This window comes from Budorcas taxicolor, chromosome 13 (assembly GCF_023091745.1).
Source record: "Budorcas taxicolor isolate Tak-1 chromosome 13, Takin1.1, whole genome shotgun sequence".
In the NCBI taxonomy this organism is placed as follows: Eukaryota; Metazoa; Chordata; class Mammalia; order Artiodactyla; family Bovidae; genus Budorcas; species Budorcas taxicolor.
The window spans coordinates 32,048,219-32,074,594 of NC_068922.1; the positions used below are offsets into that span (position 1 = coordinate 32,048,219).

A 26,376-nucleotide genomic window follows, 5' to 3' on the forward strand; every position below is an offset into this window, starting at 1 on the left:
TAGGCTTATCATATATGGCCTTTGCTATGTTGAGGTAGGTTCCTTCTGTGCCCATTTTTTGGAGAATTTTAATCATAAATGGGTGCTCAATTTTGTCAAAGGCTTTTTTTGCATCTATTGAGATTATCATATGATTTTTATCTTTCAATTTGCTAATATGGTGTATCACATTGATTTATATATATTGAAGAATCCTTGCATCCCTGGAATAAACCCAACTTGATCATGCTATATGAGCTTTTTGATGTGTTGCTGAAGTCTGTTTGCTAAAATTTTGTTGAGGATTTTTGCATCTATGTTCATCAGTGATACTGGCCTATAGTTTTCTTTTTTGTGTGTTATCTTTGTCTGGTTTTGGTATAAGGATGATGGTGGCCTCAATGAGTTTGGAAATGTTCCTTCCTCTACAATTTTTGGAAAGAGTTTTAGAAGGATAGGCATTAGCTCTTTTCTAAATGTTTGATAGAATTCTCCAGTGAAGCCATCTGGTCCTGGGCTTTTGTTTTTTTGGGAAATTTTTGATCACAGCTTCAGTTTCAGTGCTTGTAATTGGGTTGTTCATAATTTCTATTTCTTCTTGGTTCAGTCTTGGAAGATTGAACTTTTCTAAGAATCTGTCCATTTCTTCCAGGTTATCCATTTTATTGCCACATAATTGTTCATAATAGTCTCTTGTAATCCTTTGTATTTCTGCACTGTCTGTTGTAACCTCTCTTTTTTCGTTTGTAATTTTGTTGATTTGATTCTTCTATTTTTCTTGATGAGTCTGGCTAAAGGTTTGTCAATTTTGTTTATCTTCTCAAAGAACCAGCTTTTAGTTTTATTAATCTTTACTATTGTTTCTTTCATTTCTTTTTCATTTATTTCTGCTCAGATCTTTATGATTTCTTTCCTTCTATTAATTTTGGTTTCTTTTGTTCTTCCTTATCCAGTTGTTTTAGGTGTTAAGTTAGGTTGTCTAGTCAATGTTTTTCTTGTTTCTTGAGGTAGGATTGTATTGCTATAAGCTTCCCTGTTAGAGCTACTTTTGCTACATCCCATAGGTTTTGGGTTGTCATGTTTTCATTGTCATTTGTTCCTAGAAATATTTTGATTTCCCTTTTGATTTCTTCAGTAACCTGTTGTTTGTAGCTCCACCCATTCAGGCACTTAGAGGGCTCCCTTACCTGGGGTCCTTCTCTGTCGTTCAGCACATCAGGAACATAGAGTGGCTCCCCTGGCTGGGGTCCTACTCTGTAGATAGGCATGTCAGGCACTTAAAGGGGCACCCTGGGTGGGGTCCTACTCTGTAGTTCAGTGCATCAGACGTTTGATGGGCCAGCCTGTCTATTGTTCAGCTGCCGATGCTGGCAGATGGGGAGAGAGAGGCTATGGTGATGGCTCTGCCCACTATGCATGATTCAGCAGTATCATCTTGCTTCCATGGTGGCTTTCCTCCACAGGCATTTCCCCCCACAACCTCCTCCTTCACATCCCCTCGCCATCTCTCCACAGTCAACAGGAACCCTCCCTCACCTTGGGATTGCTCCACAGTCCCTAAACTCCAGCTCCCAGTTGCTGCGCCTTCCATAGGACCTGCGTCCCTGTCCAGGGTGTGTATAGCTACAGCAAGGACTATCTGATTCTCATTCCATCTAGGTTGCCACAGATCAGCTGTTTCACTCTGAGCCTTAAATGTTTCTCCTCTTACTCAGACAGCTGCCCTGATGTGGGGATTGGAACCCTGCTTCAGTTCTCCCACCCACGGAGGGCAGGTCCAGTCCTACTGACACTCCTGCCTTCCCCCCTAGTTCCTTCCTCCTACCGAGTTTTGCGTGGTTCTGTGTCTTCTTTTCTGCTGCTCAGGTGCTCCTGTCTGCTCTCAGCTGGTGCTCTGCATGCACTTCTGTGACTGAAGGTGTATTCCTGATGTATCTGCGGAGAGAGATGTACTCCATGTCCACCTACTCCTCTGCCATCTTGTTCTCCTCCTGCCTTTTTTTTCTTTTCTGATATTCATAGCTTTTTTTTTTTTTTTTCTCATTGCTTTCTCAGTGGGATGGGTAGGGGGGGAATACTTACCCTGGGAAGATAGAAGAGATTCTTAATATCTTTGAGAATCTTATGAGAACTTGCATCTTCTCCTCCAGACAGATACTGACATGCACAAACATCAGGCATGTTAATGCAATTTCTCAGTGTTCATGAATCAAATCCTGGGGCCTCATATATGACTTTCCTATAGCTGCTGTAACAGATTACCACAAATTTGGTGGCTACATGCATTTATTCTCTTACAGTTCTGGAGGTCAGGAATATGATCTCAGTTTCCCTGGGCTGAAATCAAGGGATGGACAGGACCATGCTCCTTCCAGAGGCTCTAAGGGAGAGTCTATATCCTTGTTGTCACCGGCTTCTAGAGCTGCATTCCTTACATTTGTTGGATAATGGCCCACTCCTTCATCATCAAAACCAACGATGTAGCATCTTCCTTCATTTGTCACAAAGCCACCTTCTTCTGTACTCACATCTCCCTCTGTCTCCCACTATAAGAATACTTATGATTTACATTCAGGGCCTACCTAGAAAACTTAGGATAATCTCTCCATCTAAAGGATTCATGTCAATATGTGGCAAAACCAATACAGTATTATAAAGTAAAATAAAGTAAAAATAAAAATTAAAAAAGAATGAAGTTTTTAACTTCATCGCATCTACAAAGTACCTTTTTTCTGTATAGCATTTGCAGATTCCCAGATATTAATACCTGGGTATCAGGACCTCCCTGTTGATCCAGTGGCTAAGACTCCATGCTCCAAATGCAGGGCCGAGGTTCGATCCTTGGTTAGGGAACTAGAACACACACTGTCACAACTAAAGATCCCAGTGTATGCCACAACTAAGACCCAGAGCAGCCAAATAAATTTTAAAAACAAAAAAGACCTGGGTATGTTTTGGACTCTTATTCAGCCTGCTACAGCACAGAACCATAGAATTCTTTGGTTGGGAAGAAGCCTTGGAGGCTCTCTGGGTATGGGAATTCCATACATTGAAGCACCAAAGTACATCTGTTAAAACCTCTTTGTTGCACTGAGATGAAAACTGCTTTCTCATGGCTTCTGTTCTTTGAATCTAGAACATCTGGGTACATGTATGTTAATCATTCCAGCTCTGTGATTCTTTGGAGAATGTAACATTGGGAGTTCTCTTACCCAATAATGATACATGGAACTTAGTTTTGACAGAGTTGTTGGAAAGTAGATATCTGGGTTTAGGTAATTCAGTCTGTATTGGCATAAATGTTCTGCTCCTTCGGAGTTCTCCGAGTTGCAGATACCTCTGAAGGGCTACTCTGCCCTTTTGACTTTTGTGTAGCTTATATACCAGATTCTTGAATTCATCTAAGTAAAATTCATCACCTTTTTCATTTATTTTTCAGATCTACCAGTCACCGATGATGGGTGGGTTATTTACAAAGACTACCAGTATTATTTCAGCAAAGAGAAGGCAACCATGGACAAGGCACGAGAATTTTGCAAGAGGAATTTTGGTGATCTTACTTCTATCCGAAGTGAAAGTGAAAAGAAGTTTCTATGGAAATATGTAAGAATGTGATTAAGACTGAAATAGTAACATGTGATAAGCAACAATAATATCTGCGGTTGCTACCTCACGGTGCAATTTCCAATTATGTGCTGAATTTGAACCTCCTAAGGTCAAGAGTAAAGATATGAGTCCCAGGGGAAGGGAGGAGGGTGTTGGCCATCACATAAGTGAATGACTTGAATGCTGGAATATTCAGTGCAGAATCATAGAACCCAGAAACAGTGTTTAGACTTTTTGGGAGGACTTACTGGGCTTTGGGAGAATCCAGACTTGATGGCTTGACTTCACTAATTTTGTTTTCAAAGGTTATCATTCTTAACTAGTTGTTACATATCAGTCCCGAACCCTTGTGTACAGTGCAAGTTGATTATTAATTTATGTCTTAGTTGGATTAGTCTCTTGGTCAATAGATAGTACAGCTTGATTATTCATATAAAACTGTTTCTTGACTATACCGAAATTTCAGCTAACAGTGAAAATATAATTGATTTTTTTTCCAAGCATCCTTCACTCACTCTTCCTCTTTAAAAACCTTCATTGTATCTTTATTGTTATCCAGAAAAGAGGAAAGAGAGAAGGAAAAATTAAACTCAACAGTAATGAAAGAGTAAGAATTAATTTCATTATGAAGGTTTTGGAGTGTAGTCTGATTCATCTCCATCTTCATAGATATACCATGGTTTGAAATTTTCAAGATATTTCCTAATATTGCACCATATATATGTGGATGAAGAAGTCTTTCCTTAGACACATAATCCAAAATGGTTACTTTGTTTAAAATAATATCTTTAATAATATCTAATTACTAATGGTATTTGATATTAGAGAGAATGTCTTAAGATATTTGCTATATAAATACAGGCTGTTACATAATGTGCATTTTTTTCCCATTTTATTTCTGTGAAAAATATTGAATGTACAACAGAGTTTCTGCCTGAATGCCTCCTTAGAAAAGTCCCTAACAGCCTGTCTCATTAACCTGTAGGTTTTATTTAAAATTTGCTTATCATATAAGTAAAGATTGAACTATATATAAACTTACATGTTCTAGGTGAACAGGAATGATGTACAGCCGGCATATTTTATTGGCTTATTGATCAGCTTGGATAAAAAATTCATGTAAGTAAATCGAAATAAAACAACTTTACTAAGGACAAAGATGTGATGAACACTAAAGAGCAATTTTCAGACTTTCTTTTTGCTAAATGCATTTTAAAAAATCCTGCTGGGCTCTCAATCTACAGAGCATCTTTTTAAAAAATTAATTTTAAAAAATCCTTTTAAGTATTTTCAACAGTATAGTTCTCAGATAAACAACTCAAGCTCTGATTGAAACTTACAAAATGTCACCTCTCTGTTTTAGGAGGTCATCAACTGTTAGTAAGTCATCTATTAGGAAGATGTATTACCCAGATATGAATATTGAATTTATTTGAAAAGTTATTCCCATTGGACTGTCTTTGGTGCCCAGAACCAATTGTGACTGCTATTGCTGTTTTTGGCAAGAAAGACCCAAACTCACTCTGATTATTATTTTTTTTAAAGATTTAGAAATTAAAAAAATTTTGACTGCTCTGGGTCTTCGTTAGAGCATGAGGTGCACAGGCTTAGTTGCCCCTTGGCATGTGGAATCTTAGTTCCTGACCAGGGATGATACCTGTGTCCCCTGCATTGGAAGATGAATTCTTAACCACTGCACCATCAGGAAAGTCCCGCATAAATTATTTTTAAAGATCAGGATGTTTGATGTTCCTTTGGGCAAGCATCCATTTTAACCACCTCCAAAAGAAAAGGTTGAATTCAATGATCTCCTTTCTCTTTCCAGCTAATAGCCTCAGAATTTCTATAATTTATTGGCCTACCTATCTTCGAGGGCTTCCCTTGTGGCTCAGTTGGTAAAGAATGGGGAATCTCCATTTCTTCTCTCACTTTAAGAATGAAAGCACTTACCTCTTCTGGGGAGGGAAGAGAAGGCAGACTAGTCAGGTATCTGGTTGCTACAGGAGATCTCAATGCCCCAGGAGCACCAGCTACCTTTCAGGGGTTCCTAGTGGTCTCTGTAGAAATTTCTGTTTTCTTTGCTTAAGATGCTGTGGTCTCTTCATCTTAATTAACTTGCCTGTTCCCACCACTAGGCTGTAGCCAACTCTTGTAATTAGATTTTTGCCTAATACCTGAATTTTCTTTTCCAGTTGGATGGATGGAAGCAAAGTGGATTATGTGGCTTGGGCCACAGGTGAACCCAATTTTGCAAATGATGATGAAAACTGTGTAACCATGTATTCAAATTCAGGTAGACAAGATCACAATCTTCTTTTTTTAAAAAATTTTTTTGTTGTGGTAAAATTACATAATATAAAAGATAATATTTTAACCATGTTTAACTATACAGTTCAGTGGCACTAAGTACAATTCACACTATTGTAAAATCTCACCATCATCCATCTCCTGATTTTTCACCTTCCTAAACTGAAACTCTGTCCCCATTGAACACTAACTCCCCATCCCCCATGCCCCCCACCCCAAGCCCCTGGCACCTACCAATGTACTTCCTGACTCTATGAATTAGACAGAAGAGTCTACCTAGAAGAAGGTATCTCGTGTAAGTGGAATCAAGCAGTATTTGTCTGTACCTAAAGTATATTGGAATGCATTTTTAAGGTTAACAATATATACCCCACAAACAGATTATACCTTCATTTTTCCCCCTGTGCTATACAGTAAGTTCTCATTGGTTATCCATTTTACTCATAGTAGTGCATAGATGTCAATCCCAATCTCCCAGTTCGTCTCACTCCACTTTTCTCTCCTTGGTGTCCATACATTGGTTCTCCATGTCTGTGTCTCTATTTCTGCTTTGCAAACAGGTTCATCTATACCATTTTTCTAGAGTTCACATATATGCATTAATATACAATATTTGTTTTCCTCTTTCTGATTTACTTCACTCCGTATGGACCTAAACTCTAGGTCCATCCATGTCTCTGCAAATGGCACCATTTTGTTCTTTTTCATGGCTGAGTAGAATCTGCTCTGTGGTGTGATGTGTCATTTGCTACATCCCTAGGCTAAAAGTAGCAAGTTGTGTGCTTACATCAGATAAGAAAAGAAGAGAGAATGGAGAATTCTAATTTTAGCAACACAACTGTTCAATTTGTAAGGTGAATGGATACTATATCCTTTCTTCTTATAAATAAATAAGCTAATGAATGACCCAGTCTTCTCACTTCTTCTCATTTTATGAGACATTTTTTTATCTCCATGTCTTTATCTGTAAAATGGGAGTAACAACAGAATGTATCTGATGTCGAGAAAGTTGAGGAGATCATACATCTAAACTACTAAGCAAATGCTTATATATATAAAGTTTAGATATCATTAGATTATTATTACTAGGAAGTCTGGCTATTTCAATAATTGTGTAACACCTAATGTAGTCTTTGCTCATAGTAAGTGCTTGATTAAAATTGAACTATTACTGGTTTAAGTGAAAGCTCAAAAGGTTATCCACATAGATCTTTCTGGTCTCTTGTGTAAATGATGTTTGTAGTATAAATCATTTTTGAGAATCCTTATATAATATAACCACATTTTTAAAAGTATTTTTAACTACTATATGTAAAATAGATAAACAACAAATACCTACTGTATGGCACAGGGAACTATTTCAGTATCTTATAATAGCCTATAATGGAAAAGAATCTGAAAAAGAATATATATATATTCTTATGTATAATTCTTATATAATCCTCTTTTACAGATTCTTTTATATAGTATATATAAAGTGGAGTCACTGTGCTGTACACTCAAAACATAACATTGTAAATAAACTTTACTTCAATAAAAAGTTGTTTGTTTGGGGAGAAAAAGTGGTTTAAAGGTAAATATGTAAATCTAATATAACTATACTGTTGTTTGTCAGGGTTTTGGAATGACATTAACTGTGGTTATCCAAATGCCTTCATCTGCCAGCGCCATAACAGCAGTATCAATGCCACAGCTGTCCCGACCACAGTGTCAGTCCCAGGAGGTTGTAAAGAAGGTTGGAATTTTTACAATCACAAGGTATTAAGAAAATCTAGTTGTAGCCCTGGCTCTGGTCAGTATGGAGAGTGACAATGCAAATCTTTCAGCTTTAAGTTAACTTTTGCTTGCCTCATCACTTCAGAGAATTTTAGGCAAGAGCTCCCATGTTAAATTCTCTATGGGAATTGAGAGTTGACTTGAAGATATCATTCAAATACACAAGTGCCTGTTGTCCCAAGGGGGAAAAAAAATAACTTTTTTGTTCTCCATTTCTGATTGGTTGTGAGCAAACATATATTTAGCTCTGAATCATTTTCATTTCTTTAGTACACACTATTATCTGTATGTAATTCCTATGGTTTTTTTCCCTTCCATCCCAGTGTTTCAAAATCTTTGGATTTGTGGAAGAAGAAAGAAAAAATTGGCAAGAGGCACGAAAAGATTGCATAGGATTTGGAGGAAATCTGGCATCCATACACAATGAAAAAGAGCAAGGTGTGTGGGCTGTTTTATAGCCAGTGATGCACATAAATATGTAATTTTTTCCCTAAAAAAATGGTAGACTGTTGCTTATAGTGAATGATTTTTTGATTTTCTAGAGTTAAGTCTAGGAAGGAAGAACAAGCTCTTATTAAGAACTATTTTATTAGTTGTAGGCACTGTGCTGAGTGTCTTATGTGTAAATTACCTTTCCATTTTTACAACGAATCTGTTGAAGCAGGAATCATCAGTCCAGTGTGAATGAGGAAGTGGTGTTCAGGAAGTCTTAGGTCAAGGAGCTTGGTGGGAAAGGGTAGGACTGGGAATCAAACTGGGTCTTCCAGCTTCAGTTCCATCGGTTTCTGCCAAACCAATTTGTTCACAAAAGAGCCAAAGAAGTAGAGGTTTTCTCGGAATAAAATTTTTAAATTGTTCATTTTCCGTTTACTACTCTTCTAGTCACTTGATCCTATAACTTATAATTCAGTAAAACTAATTTTCCAATACAAACATTGAACAAATTGAGAAAAAAATCTGATAAAACATGAGGATAAGCCAGAGCTTTAAAGAACAGGAGGAGGAAACATACCATTTCCATATAGCAGATAGTAAAATTCATTATATTGTTGTCAATAGGAGGTACTTGATGCCTTTCACTTGGTCTTTTGGGGACCACTTTATTTGTAGATATTTGCTTAGTTACTTTTAAAAAGATCTTGACCAACTGCAGGCCATTCAGATGAAAGTTTTGAAATCACAGCTAGCCATGAGTAAGAACTGTTTGAAAGACCCTAAATTTCACAGTCAGAAGAGATGTGAACTTTGAAGGATTGTCCCATATGACTCGAGAAGGAAGACTTAGAACCCATGAGGGGCAGTTACAGGGAAACAAATTTAATCTCAGAATTAGGAGCTTATTCCAATAATTAGAGTTAATTGGATGGGTTGCTTCATGCATTTTTAAAGGACTGTAAAAATGCTTATATTAGAAGGTACTCAAGTGGGTGCTGCAGAGTCACATATGTTGATTGGTATATAGCCTGGAAGATGCTCAATAAATATTTATTGTACAGAGGAATTTATGCAGATGTTGTGGTGGGAGAGATATGGACTGGATGGTTTCTGAGTTCCCTTTTGGTTCTGAGGTTCTTTGACTTCCAAAGTCATTTACTGGGAAAAAAAAAATGGTTTATCTCAAAAAATGTAAGAAAGAAGAAAGACCTTGGAACCCTGTGTGTCACTCTCCCAAGTGTTAATTTCAGTTCATGAATGCCACCATGTGCTTTTTTGGAATGCATTCTACACTAAATCAACAAGCTTTTTCTGAGAACCTTTGACAAGTTCAGCAGCTTGCCAGATGCTGGAACAAAAGTGTCAAACCATAGCACACAATAAAAAAATTCAAGAGTATAATATTCACATTTCTCTAACCAGTCTACCACATTTTGGGCTTAGCTACCCAGCAGAGAAACACAATAATTGATTTCCGCTCTTAACCACAAAGTTCTGATTCCTGGCATCACAAAATTAGAACCTGGGTAATAGAGATGTGCAGAAGGAAACAATTTTCAGATAAAATAACATTATTCCTGGCAAAACAGGCACACGTTGAATTCTTATTGTAGTTCTTGGCAGAAAACAAGTCAGTGTTGAAATATTGGCAGGTAGAGCTTTTCCACATTTCATTTTGAGTTGGGGATAGGGCAAGAGTTATGATCTTGTTTGGGAAATAAAAACAAAATATATATCTGTCCATGCGCTTTTCTTTCTGAAAATATTAGAATTTTTTCTTTACTATTAGTTAATTGAGAAATAAGCAAATTTCTGAGCAGGGTGATGGCATCTACTTTTCTGCTGAAGATTAAGCATGTGGCAGTGGCCCTTCTATGGAAATGTTTTTTTTTTTTTTTCATGAATAAACAGATAATCTCTGTAGGCAACCTGCTATTTTACCTTTTGTATTAGTAATGCAAGTGCTTAGTCATTTGGTTTCCTGTTTGCATTCAGGAGTTGTGTTTAAGCGTGTATGTTTGAAAATTGCCCTATAAAGCAGTGACCCACCCCCGCCCCCAACCTTTTGGGCACCAGGGACTGGTTTCATGGCAGACAATTTTTCCACGGACTGGATGGGGTGGTGATTTCGAGATGATTCAAGTGCATTACATTTATTGTGCACTTATTACATTGTGATATAATGTTAAATAATTAGATAACCCACCATATGAAAAATCAGATCACCAGGCATTAAATTCTCATAAGGAGCATGCAACCTAAATCCCTCACATGTGCAGTTCACAGAAGGCTTCACACTCCTATGAGAATCTAAAACCACCACTGATCTGACAGGAGGTGGAGCTCAGGCGTCATGTGAGCAATGTGGAGCATCTATAAATATAGGGAAGCTCTGCTCACCTTCTGCTTACCTCTTGCTGTGTGGCCTAGTTTCTAACAGGCCATGGACCAGTCTGTGGCTCAGGGATTGGAGACCCCGTTGTAGAGTCAAGGTTCTTCCAGTAGGTGTCCCTCTTGCCCTAGGTGTCCACGGCTTCTGGCAGGAGAGATTGCTGACCTCAGAAGGTAGCTGCTGTGGTTTGGGAGGCACGGGGATGGGCTACTGGAGAGACGATGGGGAACATGTTACACTTAAGCCTTTTACAGCTTCTGTATATTTGCCACCATCCTTTCTGCCACAGAATTGGTAAAGAAGCAGCAGGCCATGTTTGTCCTACCCTCTCTAAATTTCTCTAGAATTTCTCTCCCAATGATGTGAGCACTTAGCACCAGGATGCCCCCTGGATCCAAGTACACTCACTGGACATGGATGGCTGCTGACTCCTAGGAGTTGGCCACCGTGGAGGAGTTCTTTGGGTTTGCCAATCCAAGGTGGTGATCATTTGAGAGCTTAATACTTTTTTATTTTGACAGATAGTTTTTGAACTTTCCTGAATTAAGAGCTCTTTTTGGCCCCCAGTTGTTATAGTCAGATTATCTTATTTATCTAATTAGGATACCTGCTAACTCATAGGTTGACTGCTTGTATCAGAAAAAATGTTCTTCTTCGTGCAGGATGGTAGGCAACCACAACACAGATCTGGGTGTACCAGATGGAGAGTGGGGCATGGGTTGGATTTTAGCTGCCCTTTCCCCAGTGCTCCAGTGCCCCTGAGCAGAGCACAACCTATACAGCTATCTGCAGTGACCAGGGTAAAACCTAGACTTTTTATTGTGAGAAGCTTTTCAAAGTCCAAAGCTGAAGTGATAACATGCTGGTCAGGATAGAATGTGTTTGTTTTCATGGTAAAACTTTTAAATGATAATAAAGACATTAATCATGTGCTTTGTATTTGTAAATTCATGTATTTGGAATATTTTTGATATTTGAGTATTTCCCCCCAAAGTTTAAGAATTATCTTGTGAAACTTTCTTTCAGCATTTCTTACATATCATATGAAGAACTCCACTTTTAATGCCTGGACTGGGCTGAATGATATCAATTCAGAACACACCTTCCTCTGGACAGACGGACGAGGAGTTCATTACACAAACTGGGGGAAAGGATACCCTGGTGGGAGAAGGAGCAGTCTTTCTTACGAAGATGTAAGTATCACTCTCAGGTCACCTCTCTGTACACTATCAGTTTGCTCCAGGTCACCATGGTAGTGTTTAATCTTCTGTGAAAAATCTACTTTGATCTGATTCATTCTTACAGATTTTAACTGTTTCAGACTGAACCAGCCTTGAACAAAGGAATATAAATTCAGTTAAGAACTCTGTATCTTTAGGTTAAGTGTAGGAGGAGATGGTGATGGTATTGCGGAATAGGGAAAGTCAGCTCCAACATGGGCTTATGTTGTAGTCAGCATGTACACTTGAACCCAGAGTTACCGATGTTCTTTGCATCAGCTGCCCCTAAACTTCTGAAGCTGTTGTAGTATTTGGGATATAGTTACTACTTCTGCTTCTAAAGATGACATCATCATCATCATCATCGTGACTGAGCTACCGTCTGCAGGGTGCAGACCATGTACCAGTCTGCTAAGTGCTTTTGTACACTCATCTAAGAGGCAGACGACGGATTCATTATTTCACTACTTTTGATCTTATATCATTAAAGCCACAGGGACAGCGGAGCCTGGTGGGCTGCCGTCTATGGGGTCACACAGAGTCAGACACGACTGAAGCGACTTAGCAGCAGCAGCAGCAGCAACAATCAATGTTAAATGCTATATTAGGCATTTCAAAATACATGAAGGAACATAAGATTTTATTCTTACCTTGAAGAAGCTTACACTTCAGCTAGATATCAAGTCTTGTACAAGAAAGAAGACTGTAACAGAATGAAAATGTGTAATGAGAAGAAGCTATAAAGCATGATAGCAGTTAGGAGGAAAGAAACTTACTATGGGATGGAGTGATTTAATCACTCCATATCTATGGAACATATGCAACATGTCTATGGAAGTTTTCCTCTGGTGGGAAGAAGGAATATGAGGAAGAATCAGCTATGGGTCTTTTCACTCAAGACGTTTAAAACACAATGATTAGGGGAATGTGGCAAGGGGATGGGGGAGTCACGTTAAGTGGGAAAGGTGAATAAAGTCTTCAAGAAACAGACACAAGCTGGGTTTAGGCAGGATTAAAGGGCTTTGAATATAGCAGGAGTTTCATGCAGAAAAGAAGTAGGAGTCAGCTTTAGAGAGTGGAAAACAGAATTTAGAGAAATTTAGATGCTCTAGGAAAGAGTTTGGACTTTGTCAAATAGGCAATAGCAGCAACAAAAAGTTTGAGCAGAAAAATTGATTTGATCAGGATGGCATCTTTATAATAATTAATTTGGTTGCTATGTGTAGGGTAAATATATTCTGGTTATGGGTAAATGATCTTCTGAGGAGAAATTCTTTGAATCCTTATTACATAAATGAGGCCTGAAAAGTAGAATGGAGTGAGATAGAGTTTGCTTAGAAAGACTTCATGGATGAGTGATAAATTTTATTTAAAACAAGAAAATTCATTATGGCTCAGGGTTTTTTTTTTTTTTTTTAAGAACATAATGAAAAGGAGAAACAACAGAAACTAATCTATAAACTGACCATACAGGGCAAAAAATTTGTTAATTTTTGTTAGTTTTTTCCTATATTTTTTTCTTAGCTTGTATAAAAATATAAAGTTTATATTTCACACACACAGAAATCAACACATGTGTTGTTACAATTTCAGAGCTTTTAAAATGAAGAGGATTAGACAGAGTTTGATAAAGAGAGTGGGAGAGAAATGTTCACATGCATTTTGCAGAGGAAACATGCTTGTTCTGTACAGTTTCCTGGCTTAGAACAGAGATGCTGAGCCAAGATAATGAAAGATAATAGCTAAGAAGGGAAGAGTGGAGAATCTTAGAAATGTAGGATTAGAGGGTTCCAGATAGCTAAGGCTCATGGGATAATGAGGCTGGAGGCGGGGAGGCTGAGTAGAAGACTCTGGCCATAGTGAAAGGTGTGGTAGCTTTCTGGGCATTTCTGATAGCAACATTTCTCAGAATCAGCCCCCAAATTTAGTAAGCTCCAGGAGTTGGTGATGGACAGGGAAGCCTGGCATGCTGCAGTCCATGGGGTGGCAAAGAATCGGACACAACTGAGCGACTGAACTGAACTAAACTGACTTAATTTTCAATTAAAATAGCGAGAGTTCAGTGTGAGGGATCTGCATGGAAGTGGCTGCAATTGTGTGGAAAGTCAGGATGAATCGAACGTGCTGTCAAAGAATTGTTGTTGTTCAGTCACCGAGTTGTATCGAACTCTTTGCCACCCCATGGATTGCAGCATATGAGCTCCTCTTCCTCCACTGTCTCCTGGAGTTTGCTCAGATTCATGTCCACTGAGTCAGTGATGCTATCTAACCATCTCATCCTCTGCTGCCCCCTTCTCCTTTTGCCTTGAATGAATTAGGACTGTCGTAAAATTTGGAGGTTAGGGATTAGGATTTTTTTTTCTGCTTTTTAATGATTGGTTTAATAATTGTTGGTCCATATTTGGCTTTTTTTTTTTTTTTTTTTTTGCCTTCCATGACTATACAGGCTGACTGTGTTGTTGTTATTGGAGGGAACACAAGGGATGCGGGAAAGTGGATGGATGACACCTGTGACAGTAAGCGAGGTTATATATGTCAGACACAACCTGGTAAGTCCTAACAGACCTCACCAGCCTGTAAGAGGGGGGCCTTTTACATATTTTTTAAGAATGACTTTCTTCTCAATTTTGTTGTGAGTCTTAAACGGCTCTAAAAATTTTTTTGCTTAAAAAAGATGGCCCCTCGCACATCAATATGTTTATTTGATTCACACTTTCATCCATGGATGCCTGTGACAGACAAAAAGGATATTTTCTGTAATTTACTGATGAATGTGCTCACTCATCTGTTACCAGAAAATCTGCATGGATTAAACTTGAAGTTGAAACTTTTTCTAATTTTGATAGAAATTTGGGATGTTTGCTTACCTCTGCTTGAAAAAAAAAAAAAAGAGTGGAGACACCTCATTTAAGTTCATGTAATTTGAGAACCATTGACCCCAAACATCATATATGTCTCAGTATTTGTTCTGTATTCTATTTTTTTTGAAAAGCAATTGTCTTATTTATAAGGTCTTTTTTTTCACCTTAGGAAGCCTGACTATGGTTCAAGGAAAATAGAACAGATATGTAGATATTGACAAAGAATCTAGATTGTAGTTATGTACATTTTAGTTTCAAGTGAAATTAAAAAGTGTTTAGCTACTTAAGAAGAGGATCAGAAAATAAAAGATAGGTTAGAGACAAGTGTTGGAGATGAGGTGGGTTGTTGTCACCCTGGGCAGAGCTCTTAGAGGAGTTTGAGTTAGAAGGTACGTGCTGTCCCAGATCTAAAAAAATCCCCAAATCTAACTCAGGGAACAATGAGTGAAAATCACTAACAATATCTTCAGATTACTGGAATTTCTGCAGAAATTCTAGCCTTCTATTGACCCAGAAGCCGGCCCAAGCCACGGTCGCATCTCCCACTTTGTTATGCCGTTCAAGCACCAGAACCTTAGGCCACCAATGACACTTCTGTGTTTCTGGTCTTGGGGGAAAGAAGGGAGACCCCTTCCAAGGGTGAATGATAATCCCTTACTTACTTAAAATCATTTTTTTCTTCTTCCTGTAAACATAAGAGATCGGATATTTGCTGCCAACAAAAAATATCTTTAAGATTTTTAATGATTTAGGTTTAAGGAAAGGTTGACAGTATTAAAGTGAAAAATTCAGAATATAAAATTTTACAGACTATTGATGATGCAAAAAAACACTTTGAACTGTCTTAAACAAATAAGAACATAAAAGCTATGGGAATGCATCAAAATAGAAATAGTAGATATGTGTGGGTCGTGGGATTAAGAACTTTAGTTCCTTCATTGTACTATTGTATTTTTCTGGATTTTTAAAAAATTTCTCTCTCACGCAGTCTCTCTCTATATATATATATTTACATTTATATATATTATATAATACCTCTCTCTGTATATATAAAAATTATAAGGAAATACTAAACTATTGAGGTGATTAAATTCTGAGTAATTTTTTCTCATTTTTATGCTTTTCTATAGTTTGTAAAATTTCAGCAAAGAACATGTGTTCAGTATTTTTTTAAAACACTGTTGTTCTCGAAAATTCCCTGATGGTCCAAAGATTAGGACTCTGTGCTTCCATGGCGGGGGGCACAGGTTCCATCCCTGGTCGGGTAACTAAAATCCTTTAAGCCATGTGGTATGGCCTTAAAAAAATTAAATAAAATAAACAAAGATAAAATAGTGTTTTTATTCATATGAATATGTATGAATAAAAATGAATGACTATATTCATGTAAATATATAAAGATATAGAAATAAAGACATGAATGAATACATGTGAATATATGAATAAAAAAAACACAATCCATAACACATGTTCCTTGATGAAATTTTGGAAAATACAGAAAAGTATAAAAAGAAAAAATGACCCATAATCTTAGCACCTGAAAATACCTCTCAAAAGTCTAGTTTTTCCTTGCAATTTTTTCTGTGAATGTTTTAATAAATAAGCTAATTAGACAAGAGAGCTAATTTCCTGGCTGCATATAGCCTTTAATAAAGCTTTTTAAAGCTTTATCTTAAGCTTCATTTGTTACTTTTAGCAGACCAAGGCTGTTCCAATGATAGTAAGACAAACCCAGCTATCCCCAAGCTGGGAAAGATAGGACTTCACTTCCTGCTGGATGTAAGGATCCTGGGCTGGGGCTCTTGGGCTAATGCTATTGTACCAACACACGATGGCAGCAACAGCAGAAGAAAGGGGAGGTTGCCCTCCTCTTTGCTGAATCAAAATCGCTGCCTTTGAGTCATCAAAGGAAAGTTTGGCATTTGTGGGGTGATAGAACAAGCCATGTGGTGGGTTGGGTTGGTATACAGTGGAACAGATCAGAGAACTGGCCACGACAACATTGGTAGGCAAGGATATGTGGAGCCCTAGATCAGAGTTGGCAACCTTTTCCTGTAAGAGACAGATTATAAATATTGCAGGCTTTGCTGTCCATAAGTTTCTGTTGCAATGACTCAACTCTGCTGTGATCGTGGGCGATCATAGTCCATAAACAAGCGAGTGTGGCTGAGTTCCATTGAAACCTTATATATGTGCACAAATTTGAATTTCATGTAATGTTTATATGTCACAAAATGTTGTTCTTTGGTTTCTTTCCCCAACCATTTAAAAAACTCATGGGCTATATAAAGACAGACAATAGGCCAGATTTCCCCCTCTGGCTGTTACTCACTGACCTCTGTTCTGCTCTTGGGCATCCACTAAGGCACCCAGAAACAACATTTTTTTTGGGTCTTGATCAAAGTCTGGGTGGGTCTAGAGTAGTTTATTAGAAACCCACTCTAAGAGATTGAGGAGGAAAGATCAGAAAGCTAGAGTGACTCTAACTTGCAAAGGGTGCAGTTTGGATAAGGCATGGAGATAAGATGCTCTTACTCAGCATAAGAATAAAGCTTGATCCTGACATCAAGGTTAAATGAACTGGCAACTGTTATATGGCTTCACTTCAGAGCATAAACCAGTCTCTTGAAGGTACATGAATCATTGATGAATTCACACAGATGAAGTCAGATAGATATAAATGCAGATTCCATGGGTAGAATGGAACAGAATGTGGGAGGGGAAGGAGAAGAAGACTGTTCTCAACCTTAATATTTAATCAAGGTGGAAAAAAAAAGATTAGTATTGACGGGTTGATAGACATCCTCTAATTTGTGGGTTTAAACTGCGGAATTTCTTTCGTTCAAACCTTGGGTCTCATTGTATTTATAAAGTCTTTTTGGTTGTATAGTTTAGAAACTTGATCATGTATTTTTCTTAATATTCTAAATAGAGTTTAGAAATGACTTCAATCAGGCATACTGATTAAAAAACAGAACTTTGTGTTCTCATTTGAAATGGCACATGAAAACATGTTTAACACTCAATGGTTTGAATTTGGGATATTTAGTTTCTTTTTAGGATGCATGAAATATAGAAGTCATGTGCTGATGGCACTCAAATTGTGTTTAGTGTTAGTGAAAATATTTCTTTTTATTCCAGACCCTTCCTTGCCGAGTTCTCCAACAACAACTCTGACAGATGGTTTTATTAAATATGGTGAAAGTAGCTATTCGCTTATGAAATTAAAGCTGCAGTGGCATGAAGCTGATAATTATTGCAAGATGCACACTTCCCACATTGCTAGCATTCTAGATCCTTACAGTAATGCTTTTGCCTGGATGCATATGCAGACCCTGAATGAACCTGTATGGATTGCCCTCAACAGTAACTTGGTAAGATGCTGGAAACACGCGTAACTTGACATGACTGATAAATGGTAATTGAATCTGATTTCTCTTCTGTTCATTCTGTTGAATACTTGTTATGTGAGAGAAACTGCTACCTGGAGCCTATTATACAGAGAGAGGTAAATCAGAAAGAGAAAAACAAATATTGTATATTAATGCATAAATATGGAATCTAGAAAAATGACACTGATAAACCTGTTGGTGTGGCAGGACTAGAGATGCAGACGTAGAGAACGGATTTGTGGACACAGTGTGGGGAGGGAGAGGGTGGGGCAAACTGAGAGAGTAGCATCGACATATATACACTACCATGTGCAAAACAGATGGCTATCAGGAAGTTACTGTCTGGCCCAGGGAACTCGGCCAGGTGCTCTGTGACAACCCAGAGGGGCGGAGTGGGAGGGAGGCTTGAGAGGGAGGGGATTTATGAATACTTGTAGCTGATTCATGTTGTTGTATGGCAGAAACCAGCACAATATTGTAAAGCAATTATGCTCCAGTTAAAAATAAATTAAAAAAAGAAAAGAAAACGATACTAACATATATGAGACCCAATTTTTCTACTGCATGGTGCCTTCAAGGATCTGGCAAGTTAGTGATGTGTGTCCGAAATCAAACTAAGACTTATCCAACTGATATTAACTCTCATATTGCTTTTGAATGTTAAAGTTAGATTCTGCATCTATTCAGTTTCTTGTATTAACTTAAGTCTTTTTAGTGTCATGATTACAACAATGCCTTAGGAGTTAAAGAAAACATCTGAGGGGTAGTTCCTGGGTAATGAGCGGTTCTTCTTATTTTTTGTGGTAAATCATTCTAGAGTTGTTATCCTTTCTGAAGTTGTGCAGCTTCTATTCATATAGGATAATTTTCACTGCAGTCAATTCTCTGGTTTCTATAACAGAAACAGAAGGCTGGCAGAGGATGGGGTAGAATGAGGGATGAGGTTCAGAACTAAGAGTGGTGCTGGAAGTGCCAAAATTTTCCTGAAATGAGTCTTCTCTGACACCATGAGATCCATCTCTCTGCCACCCATATGTCTATCCATCTAGCTAGTCAATTAATAAACTTCCTAGTACAATAAACAGAGATGTCAATAAGTAATTAAGAGATAATACAAGTGTCAAAAAGGGGTATAGACAAAGTGCTGTGACCTGAGAGAAAAAAGATAATTTGTGCCAGGGGAGAGGACCAAGAGAGCTTCTCAGAGAAAATTAAACTTTATAGATATAGTCTAGGATGGTGGAATGTAAGGAAGGAGTACCAAGAAGAGAGAAGAGGATAGAAGAGGATAAAACTGAAAAGCAGACTGGTGTCAGACTTTATAGGACTTATTCTACCTGGATGCAGAGATGGAAATTTATGCATCATGCAATGACCATTTCCTGAGTTAGGGTGTGTAGTGAACATTTTAAAGTAAGTAGTTCCAGATGATCTTATTTACAAAGCAGAAAAAGAGACACAGAGGTAGGGAATAAACATATGGACCCTGAGGGGGAAAGAGAAGGGTGGGAGGAATTGGAAGATTGGGGTTGGCATAGATACACCATTGATACTATGTATAAAATAGGTGACTGATGAGGAACTACTGTATAGCACAGGAAGCTACTCAATGCTCTATAGGGATCTAAACGGGAAGGAAATCCAAAAAAGAGGGGCTATGTGTATACATGCAGCTGATTCACTTTGCTGTATGGTAGAAACTAACACAACATTGTAAAATGACTCTACTCCAATAAATAAATAAATAAAATGCAGGGAAAAAAATCTAAGTAATTCCCCAGTGATTTCTGTGTTTAAACTTAAGCACCACGTTTTTACATCTAGGTTTAATCTATTTTTAGTAACTAATTTGCATACTAATTCATATATTTTCTTCTCACAGCTGTAGTTGCAATGATCTTAAGAGTTTAAAATCAGGATTTATTTATTGTTAGAAAGTTTAAATAGCTTTCCATTATACCAACATTTGTAACTAAAACAATACTGTTATATTTATTGTATCTATGGAGTTAATGATTATGTAATTATTTGATTAAACATGGTATAACTACAAAATTCTAACTTGCAATACTATATGCTTTTGCTTTTGTCATTAAATCTTTGGTAATTGCATTGGCAAATTAAATAATGCAGTTAGAAAGTGATAACCGTTAGAATGGTTTAAAAATGTACTTCAAGTGAAGCTCAGTCGAGTCCGACTCTTTGCGACCCCGTGGACTATAGCCCATCAGGCTCCCCCGTCCATGGGATTCTCCAGGCAATAACACTGGAATGGGTTGGCATTTCCTTCTCCGGGGGATCTTCCTGACCCAGGGATCAGACCCAGTTCTCCTGCATTGCAGGCAGACACTTTAACCTCTGAGCCACCAGGGAAGCCCTCCTCCCCCCAAAAAAGTACTTATTTCTGATTAAAGTTATCTGCATCTATAAAATGTAGGCTTTACCTGTAAAATCTCTTTTAGACTGTTAAAAAGATATCATTGATAAAAAAATTTTGATGTTATCAATTAATTTGTATGTGACCATAAATTTGTTTAACTAAATGAGAATTTGAGTATGCAAATTGAACAAAACAACTAGCTTTTAAAAATGCAGTCATGTTTCCTTATGGTTGAGAGACCACCTAACTGGAAGGCGGGGGACCCAAGCTCCTCTCATCCACTCACGTCACCTTGCACCAGTCATTTGTCACTGGCCCTGTTTTAACAGTCAGACAGTAAGGTTAAAAGAGGCACATGTTTCTCTCAAGGGCCCATGAGTTCAATAAAAAACTACTTAGTCTCTATTATCATTTCAATGATAATATAATAAGTATTGTTCTGAGGATAAAATCTCTCTTTTGCACTGAAAGCCTGCAAATAGAATTTTCTAGAATAAGACATAGGTTTTTGAGCCGATGTTTTTCAAGCTAGCTTCTAACGATATCTTCATGAGTATCTTTAAGAAGTACTTTTCTTCTTAAGAAAGGCTGTATTTCCTGAATTTGAGTTGGTAGAGGTTATTTATAATCTTTTTATTCTCAAATGTTGAAGACTCCTTGTCAAATCACAGTCTTAAACATACTTTTTACTCCTCACTAGGCTCTTTTGGTATTTTCTGAATGACTCTGGGCTTGATGTTAATGGTTGTTTTTGTTATTACAGACCAACAATGACTACATTTGGACTGATAAGTGGAGGGTGAGGTACACTAACTGGGCTGCTGATGAGCCCAGACTGAAGTCAGCGTGTGCCTATATGGATCTCGATGGCTACTGGAAGACAGCACAGTGCAACGAAAGCTTTTATTTTCTCTGCAAAAGATCAGATGGTAATCGAGTACACAAAAACAGTCAAGGGTTTGAAATGTTCTCAGTAAGCTAATACAAACCAGCGTTGATATTCTTAAACAGTCATATGTTTGGGGGTGACTTAGGGATAAGGGAAAACATATTCTTTCACCTAACCAAAGACTGGCTTGGCAATAAACAAATAAATATAGGTCAGAGTAAGAGAGACAGAAAATTTCCTTCATTGCTGGAGTTTATTTTTACATATCTAATTTTTTTTTATTATTTGGGATTATCCTCGGAGTCTATGACATCACAGTCCTCAGGAAATTATGACTGCTTTTGATGTTGACAACACAGCTGTATCAAAATACTTTTATCAGAACGGGCCACCTCAGGCCAAATAGCTAGCAGGGAGGAGCACAGCTCCACCCGTCAGCAGACATGATTAAAGATTTAAGCATGGCCCTGCCCTACAGAGCAAGACCCAGTTTTCCCTGCAGCCAGTCTCTCCCCTCAAGAAGCTTGCACAAGCCTCTTATCCTCATCCATCAGAGGACAGACAGAAGAAGCAAGAACAGTCCCACAGCCTCCAGAATAAAAATAGCAGTCACAGAAAGCTAATCAAAATTATCACATTGATTACAGCCTTGTGTAACTCATTGAAGCTTTGAAGCTTTGGGTAGGGCCACCCACATCAGACAGGTCATGAGGGAGAATTATGACAAAATGTAGTCCACTAGAATAGGGAATGGCAAGCCCCTTCAGTATTCTTGCCTCAGGAATCCCAGGAACAGTGTGAAAAGGCAAAAATATAGGACACCAGATGAGCCTGCCAGGTCAGTAGGTGTCCAATATGCTACTGGGGAGGAACGGAGAAATATCTCCAGAAAGAATGAAGAGACTGGGCCAAAGCAGAAATGATGCCCAGTTGTGGGTATGTCTGATACTGAGTAAAATCCAATGCTATAAAGAATAATATTGCATAGGAACCTGGAATATTAAGTCCACGAATCAAGCTAAATTGACAGGGTCAAGCAGGAGATGGCAAGAGTGAACATCGACATTTTAGGAATCAGTGAACTAAAATGGATGGGAAAGGGTGAATTTAATTCAGATGACCATTTTATCTACTACTGGGGGAAAGAGTCCCTTAGAAGAAATGGAGTAGTCCTCATATTCAATAAAAGAGTCCAAAATGCAGTACTTAGGTACAATCTCAAAAACAACAGAATGATCTTGGTTCATTTCCAAGGCAAGCCATTCAACATCACAGTAATCCAGGTCTATGCTCCAACCATTAATGTCAAAGAAGCTGAAGTTGAACAGTTCTATGAAGACCTATAAGACTTTCTAGAACTAACACCAAAAAATGATGTCCTTTTCATCACTGGGGATTGGAATGCAAAAGTAGGAAGTGGGGCGATACCTGGAGTAACAGGCAAGTTTGGCCTTGGAGTACAGAATGAAGCAGGGCAAAGGCTAACAGAGTTTTGCCAAGAGAATGCACTGGTCATAGCAAATACCTTCTTTCAACAACACAAGAGATGATTCTACACATGGACATCACCAGATGGTCAATACTGAAATCAGACCAATTATATTCTTTGCAGCCAAAGATGGAGAAGCTCTATACAGTCAGCAAAAACAAAGACTTGGAGCTGACTGTGGCTCAGATCATGAGGTCCTTATTATAAAATTCAGCATTAAATTGAAGAAAGTAGGGAAAACCACTAGACCATTCAGTATTACCTAAATCACATCTCTTATGAGTACACAGTGGAGGTGATAGATTCAAGGGTTTAGCCCAGTGCCTGAAGAACTGTGGATGGAGATTCATAACATTGTATAGAAGGCAGTGACCAAAACCATCCCCAGGAAAAAGATATCCAAGAAGGCAAAGTGGTTGTCTCAGGAGGCCTTACATAAAGCTGAGAAGAAAAAAGAAGCCAAAGGCAAAGTAGAAAGGGAAGGATATACCCAACTGAATGCAGAGTTCCAGAGAATAGCAAGGAGAGATATGAAACTTTCTTGAGTGAACAATGCAAAGAAAGAGGAAATCAATGGAATGGGAAAGACTAGAGATCTCTTTAAGAAAATTGGAGATACCAAGGGAATATTTCGTGCAAATATGGGCACAATAAAGGACAGAATAGCAAGGACCTAAGAGAAGCAGATGGCAACCCACTCCAGTACTTGTGCCTGGAAAATCCCATGGACGGAGAAGCCTGGTAGGCTGCAGTCCATGAGGTCGCGAAATGTCAGACACGACTGAGCAACTTCACTTTCACTTGTCACTTTCATGCATTGGAGAAGGAAATGGCAACCCACTCCAGTGTTGTTGCCTGGAGAATCCCAGGGACGGTGGAGCCTGGTGGGGTGCCGTCTATGGGGTTGCACAGAGTCGGACAAGACTGAAGCGACTTAGCAGCAGCAAGAGAAGGAGACGAGATTAAGAAGATGTGACAATAATACACAGAAGAACTATACAAAAAAGGTGGTAATGACCCAAATAATCACGATGGTATGGTCACTCACCTAGAGCCAGACATCCTGGAGTGCAAAGTCAGGTGGGCCTTAGGAAGCATCACTGTGAACATAGCTAGTGGTGGTGTTGGAATTCCAGCTGAACTTTTTCAAATCCTAAATGATGCTGCTGCTAAAGTGCTGTACTCAGTATGCCAGCAAATTTGGAAAACTCAGCAGTGGCCACAGGACTGGAAAAGGTCAGTTTTCATTCTAATTCCAAAGGCAATGCCAAAGAATGTTCAAACTCCCGTACAGTTGCACTCATTTCGCATGCTAGCAAGGTAATGCTCAAAATCCTCCAAGTTAGGCTTCAGCAGTATGTGACCCAAGAACTTCCAGATGTTCAAGCTGGATTTAGAAAGGGCAGAGGAACCAGAGATCAAGTTATCAACTTTTCTTAGATCATAGAAAAAGCAAGAGAACTCCAGAAAAAAATCTACTTCTGCTTCATTGACTATGCTAAAACCTTTGACTCTGTGGGTCAGAATAAACTGTGGAAAATTCTTAAAGAGATGGAAATACCAGACCATCTTACCTGGCTCCCAAGAAGCCTGTATGCAGGTCAAGAAGCAACAGTTAGAACTGAACACGGAACAACAGATTGGTTCAAAATTGGGAAAGGAGTGCACCAAGGCTGTATTCATCACTCTGCTTATTTAACTTATATGCAGAGTACATCATGCAAAATGCTGGGCTGGATGAAGCACAAGCTGGAATCAAAACTGCTGAAAGAAATACCAACAACTTCAGGTATTCAGATGATAGCACTCTAATGGCAGAAAGTGAAGAGGAACTAAAGAGCCTCTTGATGAGGGTGAAAAAGGAGAGTGAAAAAGCTGGCTTAAAACTCAACACTCAAAAAACTAAGATGGTGGATCCAGTCCCATCACTTCACGGCGCATAAATAGAGAAAAAGTGGAAATAGTGACAGACTTTATTTTCTTGGGCTCCAACATCACTGTGAACAGTGACTGCAGCCATGAAATTAAAAGACACTTGCTCCTTGGAAGAAAAACTATGACCAACCTAGACAGCATATTCAAAAACAGAGACATTGCTTTGCTGACAAAGGTCCTTGTAATCAGAGGTATAGTTTTTTCAGTAGTCACATGTGGATGTGAGAGTTGGACCATAAAGAAGGCTGAGCACCAAAGAACTGATACTTTCAAGCTGTGGTGCTGGAGAAGACTTGAGTGGTCCTTGGACAACAAGGAGATCAAACCCAGTCATCCCTAAAGGAAATCCAAACCAAATACTCATTGGAAGGACTGATGCTGAAGCTGAAGCTCCAATACATAGGCCCCCTGATGCAAAGAGCTGACTCATTGGAAAAGACCCTAATGCTCGGAAAGATTGAGGGCAGGAGGAGAAGGCTATGACAGCGAATGAGATGGTTGGATGGCATCACCGACTCAGTGGACTTGAGTTTGAGCAAGCACTGGGAGATAGGGAAGGACAGGAAAGCTGGGGTGCTGCAGTCCATGGGGTCACAAAGCGTTGGATATGAGTTAGTAACTGAACAACAATGCAGATTCATTGGAGTCAGTGGTATTACAGTGATACGGTCTTAACATATAGTTGAATTGGACAATGATAAAGTCCTAGAATTCTACCTATAGCACTTAATTTTAACATCGATGTCAGTCACAGCTAAAATGGTTTTATAGGGGCAAGGATCCTAGAAAATGAAGAGTGTCCAGAAGGAAGACTCACTTTGCAAATCATTTTTGGGTGATCTCTTTGGGGAACTTACTAACATCTTTGTAGGTATCTGTAGATCTATATTCTTAATTAGGAATGTGGTTGATTGCCCTTGTACCGCAATACCTTCTATTTAAATATTTTAAAAATAAAATAATGATAAAGTAAAAAGAAATCTCAGTAATAGAAATGGTAGATCTAAATGATTACCATTAGGGCTTTTAAAAAAATAATAAGAGACGATGAAAATTTTCTTAATTGTTAATATTTTATTCTGTGTACTACAGAACCTTCAGATCTTACTATATTTTAAATATCTTTTTATTAACAGAAATCCCAGCCACTGAACCCCCACAGCTGCCTGGTAGATGCCCTGAGACAGAACACTCAGCATGGATTCCTTTTCACGGTCACTGCTACTATATTGAATCTTCATTTACAAGGAACTGGGGCCAGGCTTCTCTGGAATGTCTTCGAATGGGTAAGTGGTATATTTACTGTCAGGAAATTCTATGATCATATACTCTAGATTACCATGATAATAGTACCCCTGCAAGTTAAAACCTAAGGAACGTAAGAATATCTTGTCTTTTTTGTCTTAATAATTCATATTGTAACAGAAATGTTAATTAACCTCATGCCCCTTAAATGCAATTTCTAACATTATAGCCTCAAAAGATTAAAGAATTCTGGTATGGAAAGCAATGATTTGCTGAAGAAGTCTTTCTTACTTTCTGCCCTAGTATGTTAAATCACTGGGATTATGATTCAGAGTGTTGGATTCACCTTTTATCCCTAATCAGCTCAGGCTTCACAAGTGCACAGGAGTCATTTTGCTTTGCCATGAATAGAGAAGCATTTAGATCTGGCTATCTTATTTGTGAATAAATATGAAAGAAAATACAAGACA

At 38.3% G+C, this 26,376-nt stretch overlaps 1 protein-coding gene across 1 annotated transcript in view; it reads left to right on the forward strand.

Moving 5' to 3' along the window:
- Positions 1 to 26,376, forward strand: part of MRC1 (mannose receptor C-type 1) — a 109,918-nt gene that overhangs the window by 71,913 nt on the left and 11,629 nt on the right. The window contains exons 20-29 of the mRNA XM_052650421.1: positions 3,419 to 3,582; positions 4,637 to 4,704; positions 5,778 to 5,878; positions 7,508 to 7,650; positions 7,992 to 8,106; positions 11,522 to 11,688; positions 14,162 to 14,264; positions 17,718 to 17,950; positions 21,112 to 21,277; positions 25,798 to 25,947. Coding sequence (XP_052506381.1) covers positions 3,419 to 3,582; positions 4,637 to 4,704; positions 5,778 to 5,878; positions 7,508 to 7,650; positions 7,992 to 8,106; positions 11,522 to 11,688; positions 14,162 to 14,264; positions 17,718 to 17,950; positions 21,112 to 21,277; positions 25,798 to 25,947 — 1,410 coding nt within the window. The remainder of the gene's footprint in view (positions 1 to 3,418; positions 3,583 to 4,636; positions 4,705 to 5,777; positions 5,879 to 7,507; positions 7,651 to 7,991; positions 8,107 to 11,521; positions 11,689 to 14,161; positions 14,265 to 17,717; positions 17,951 to 21,111; positions 21,278 to 25,797; positions 25,948 to 26,376) is intronic.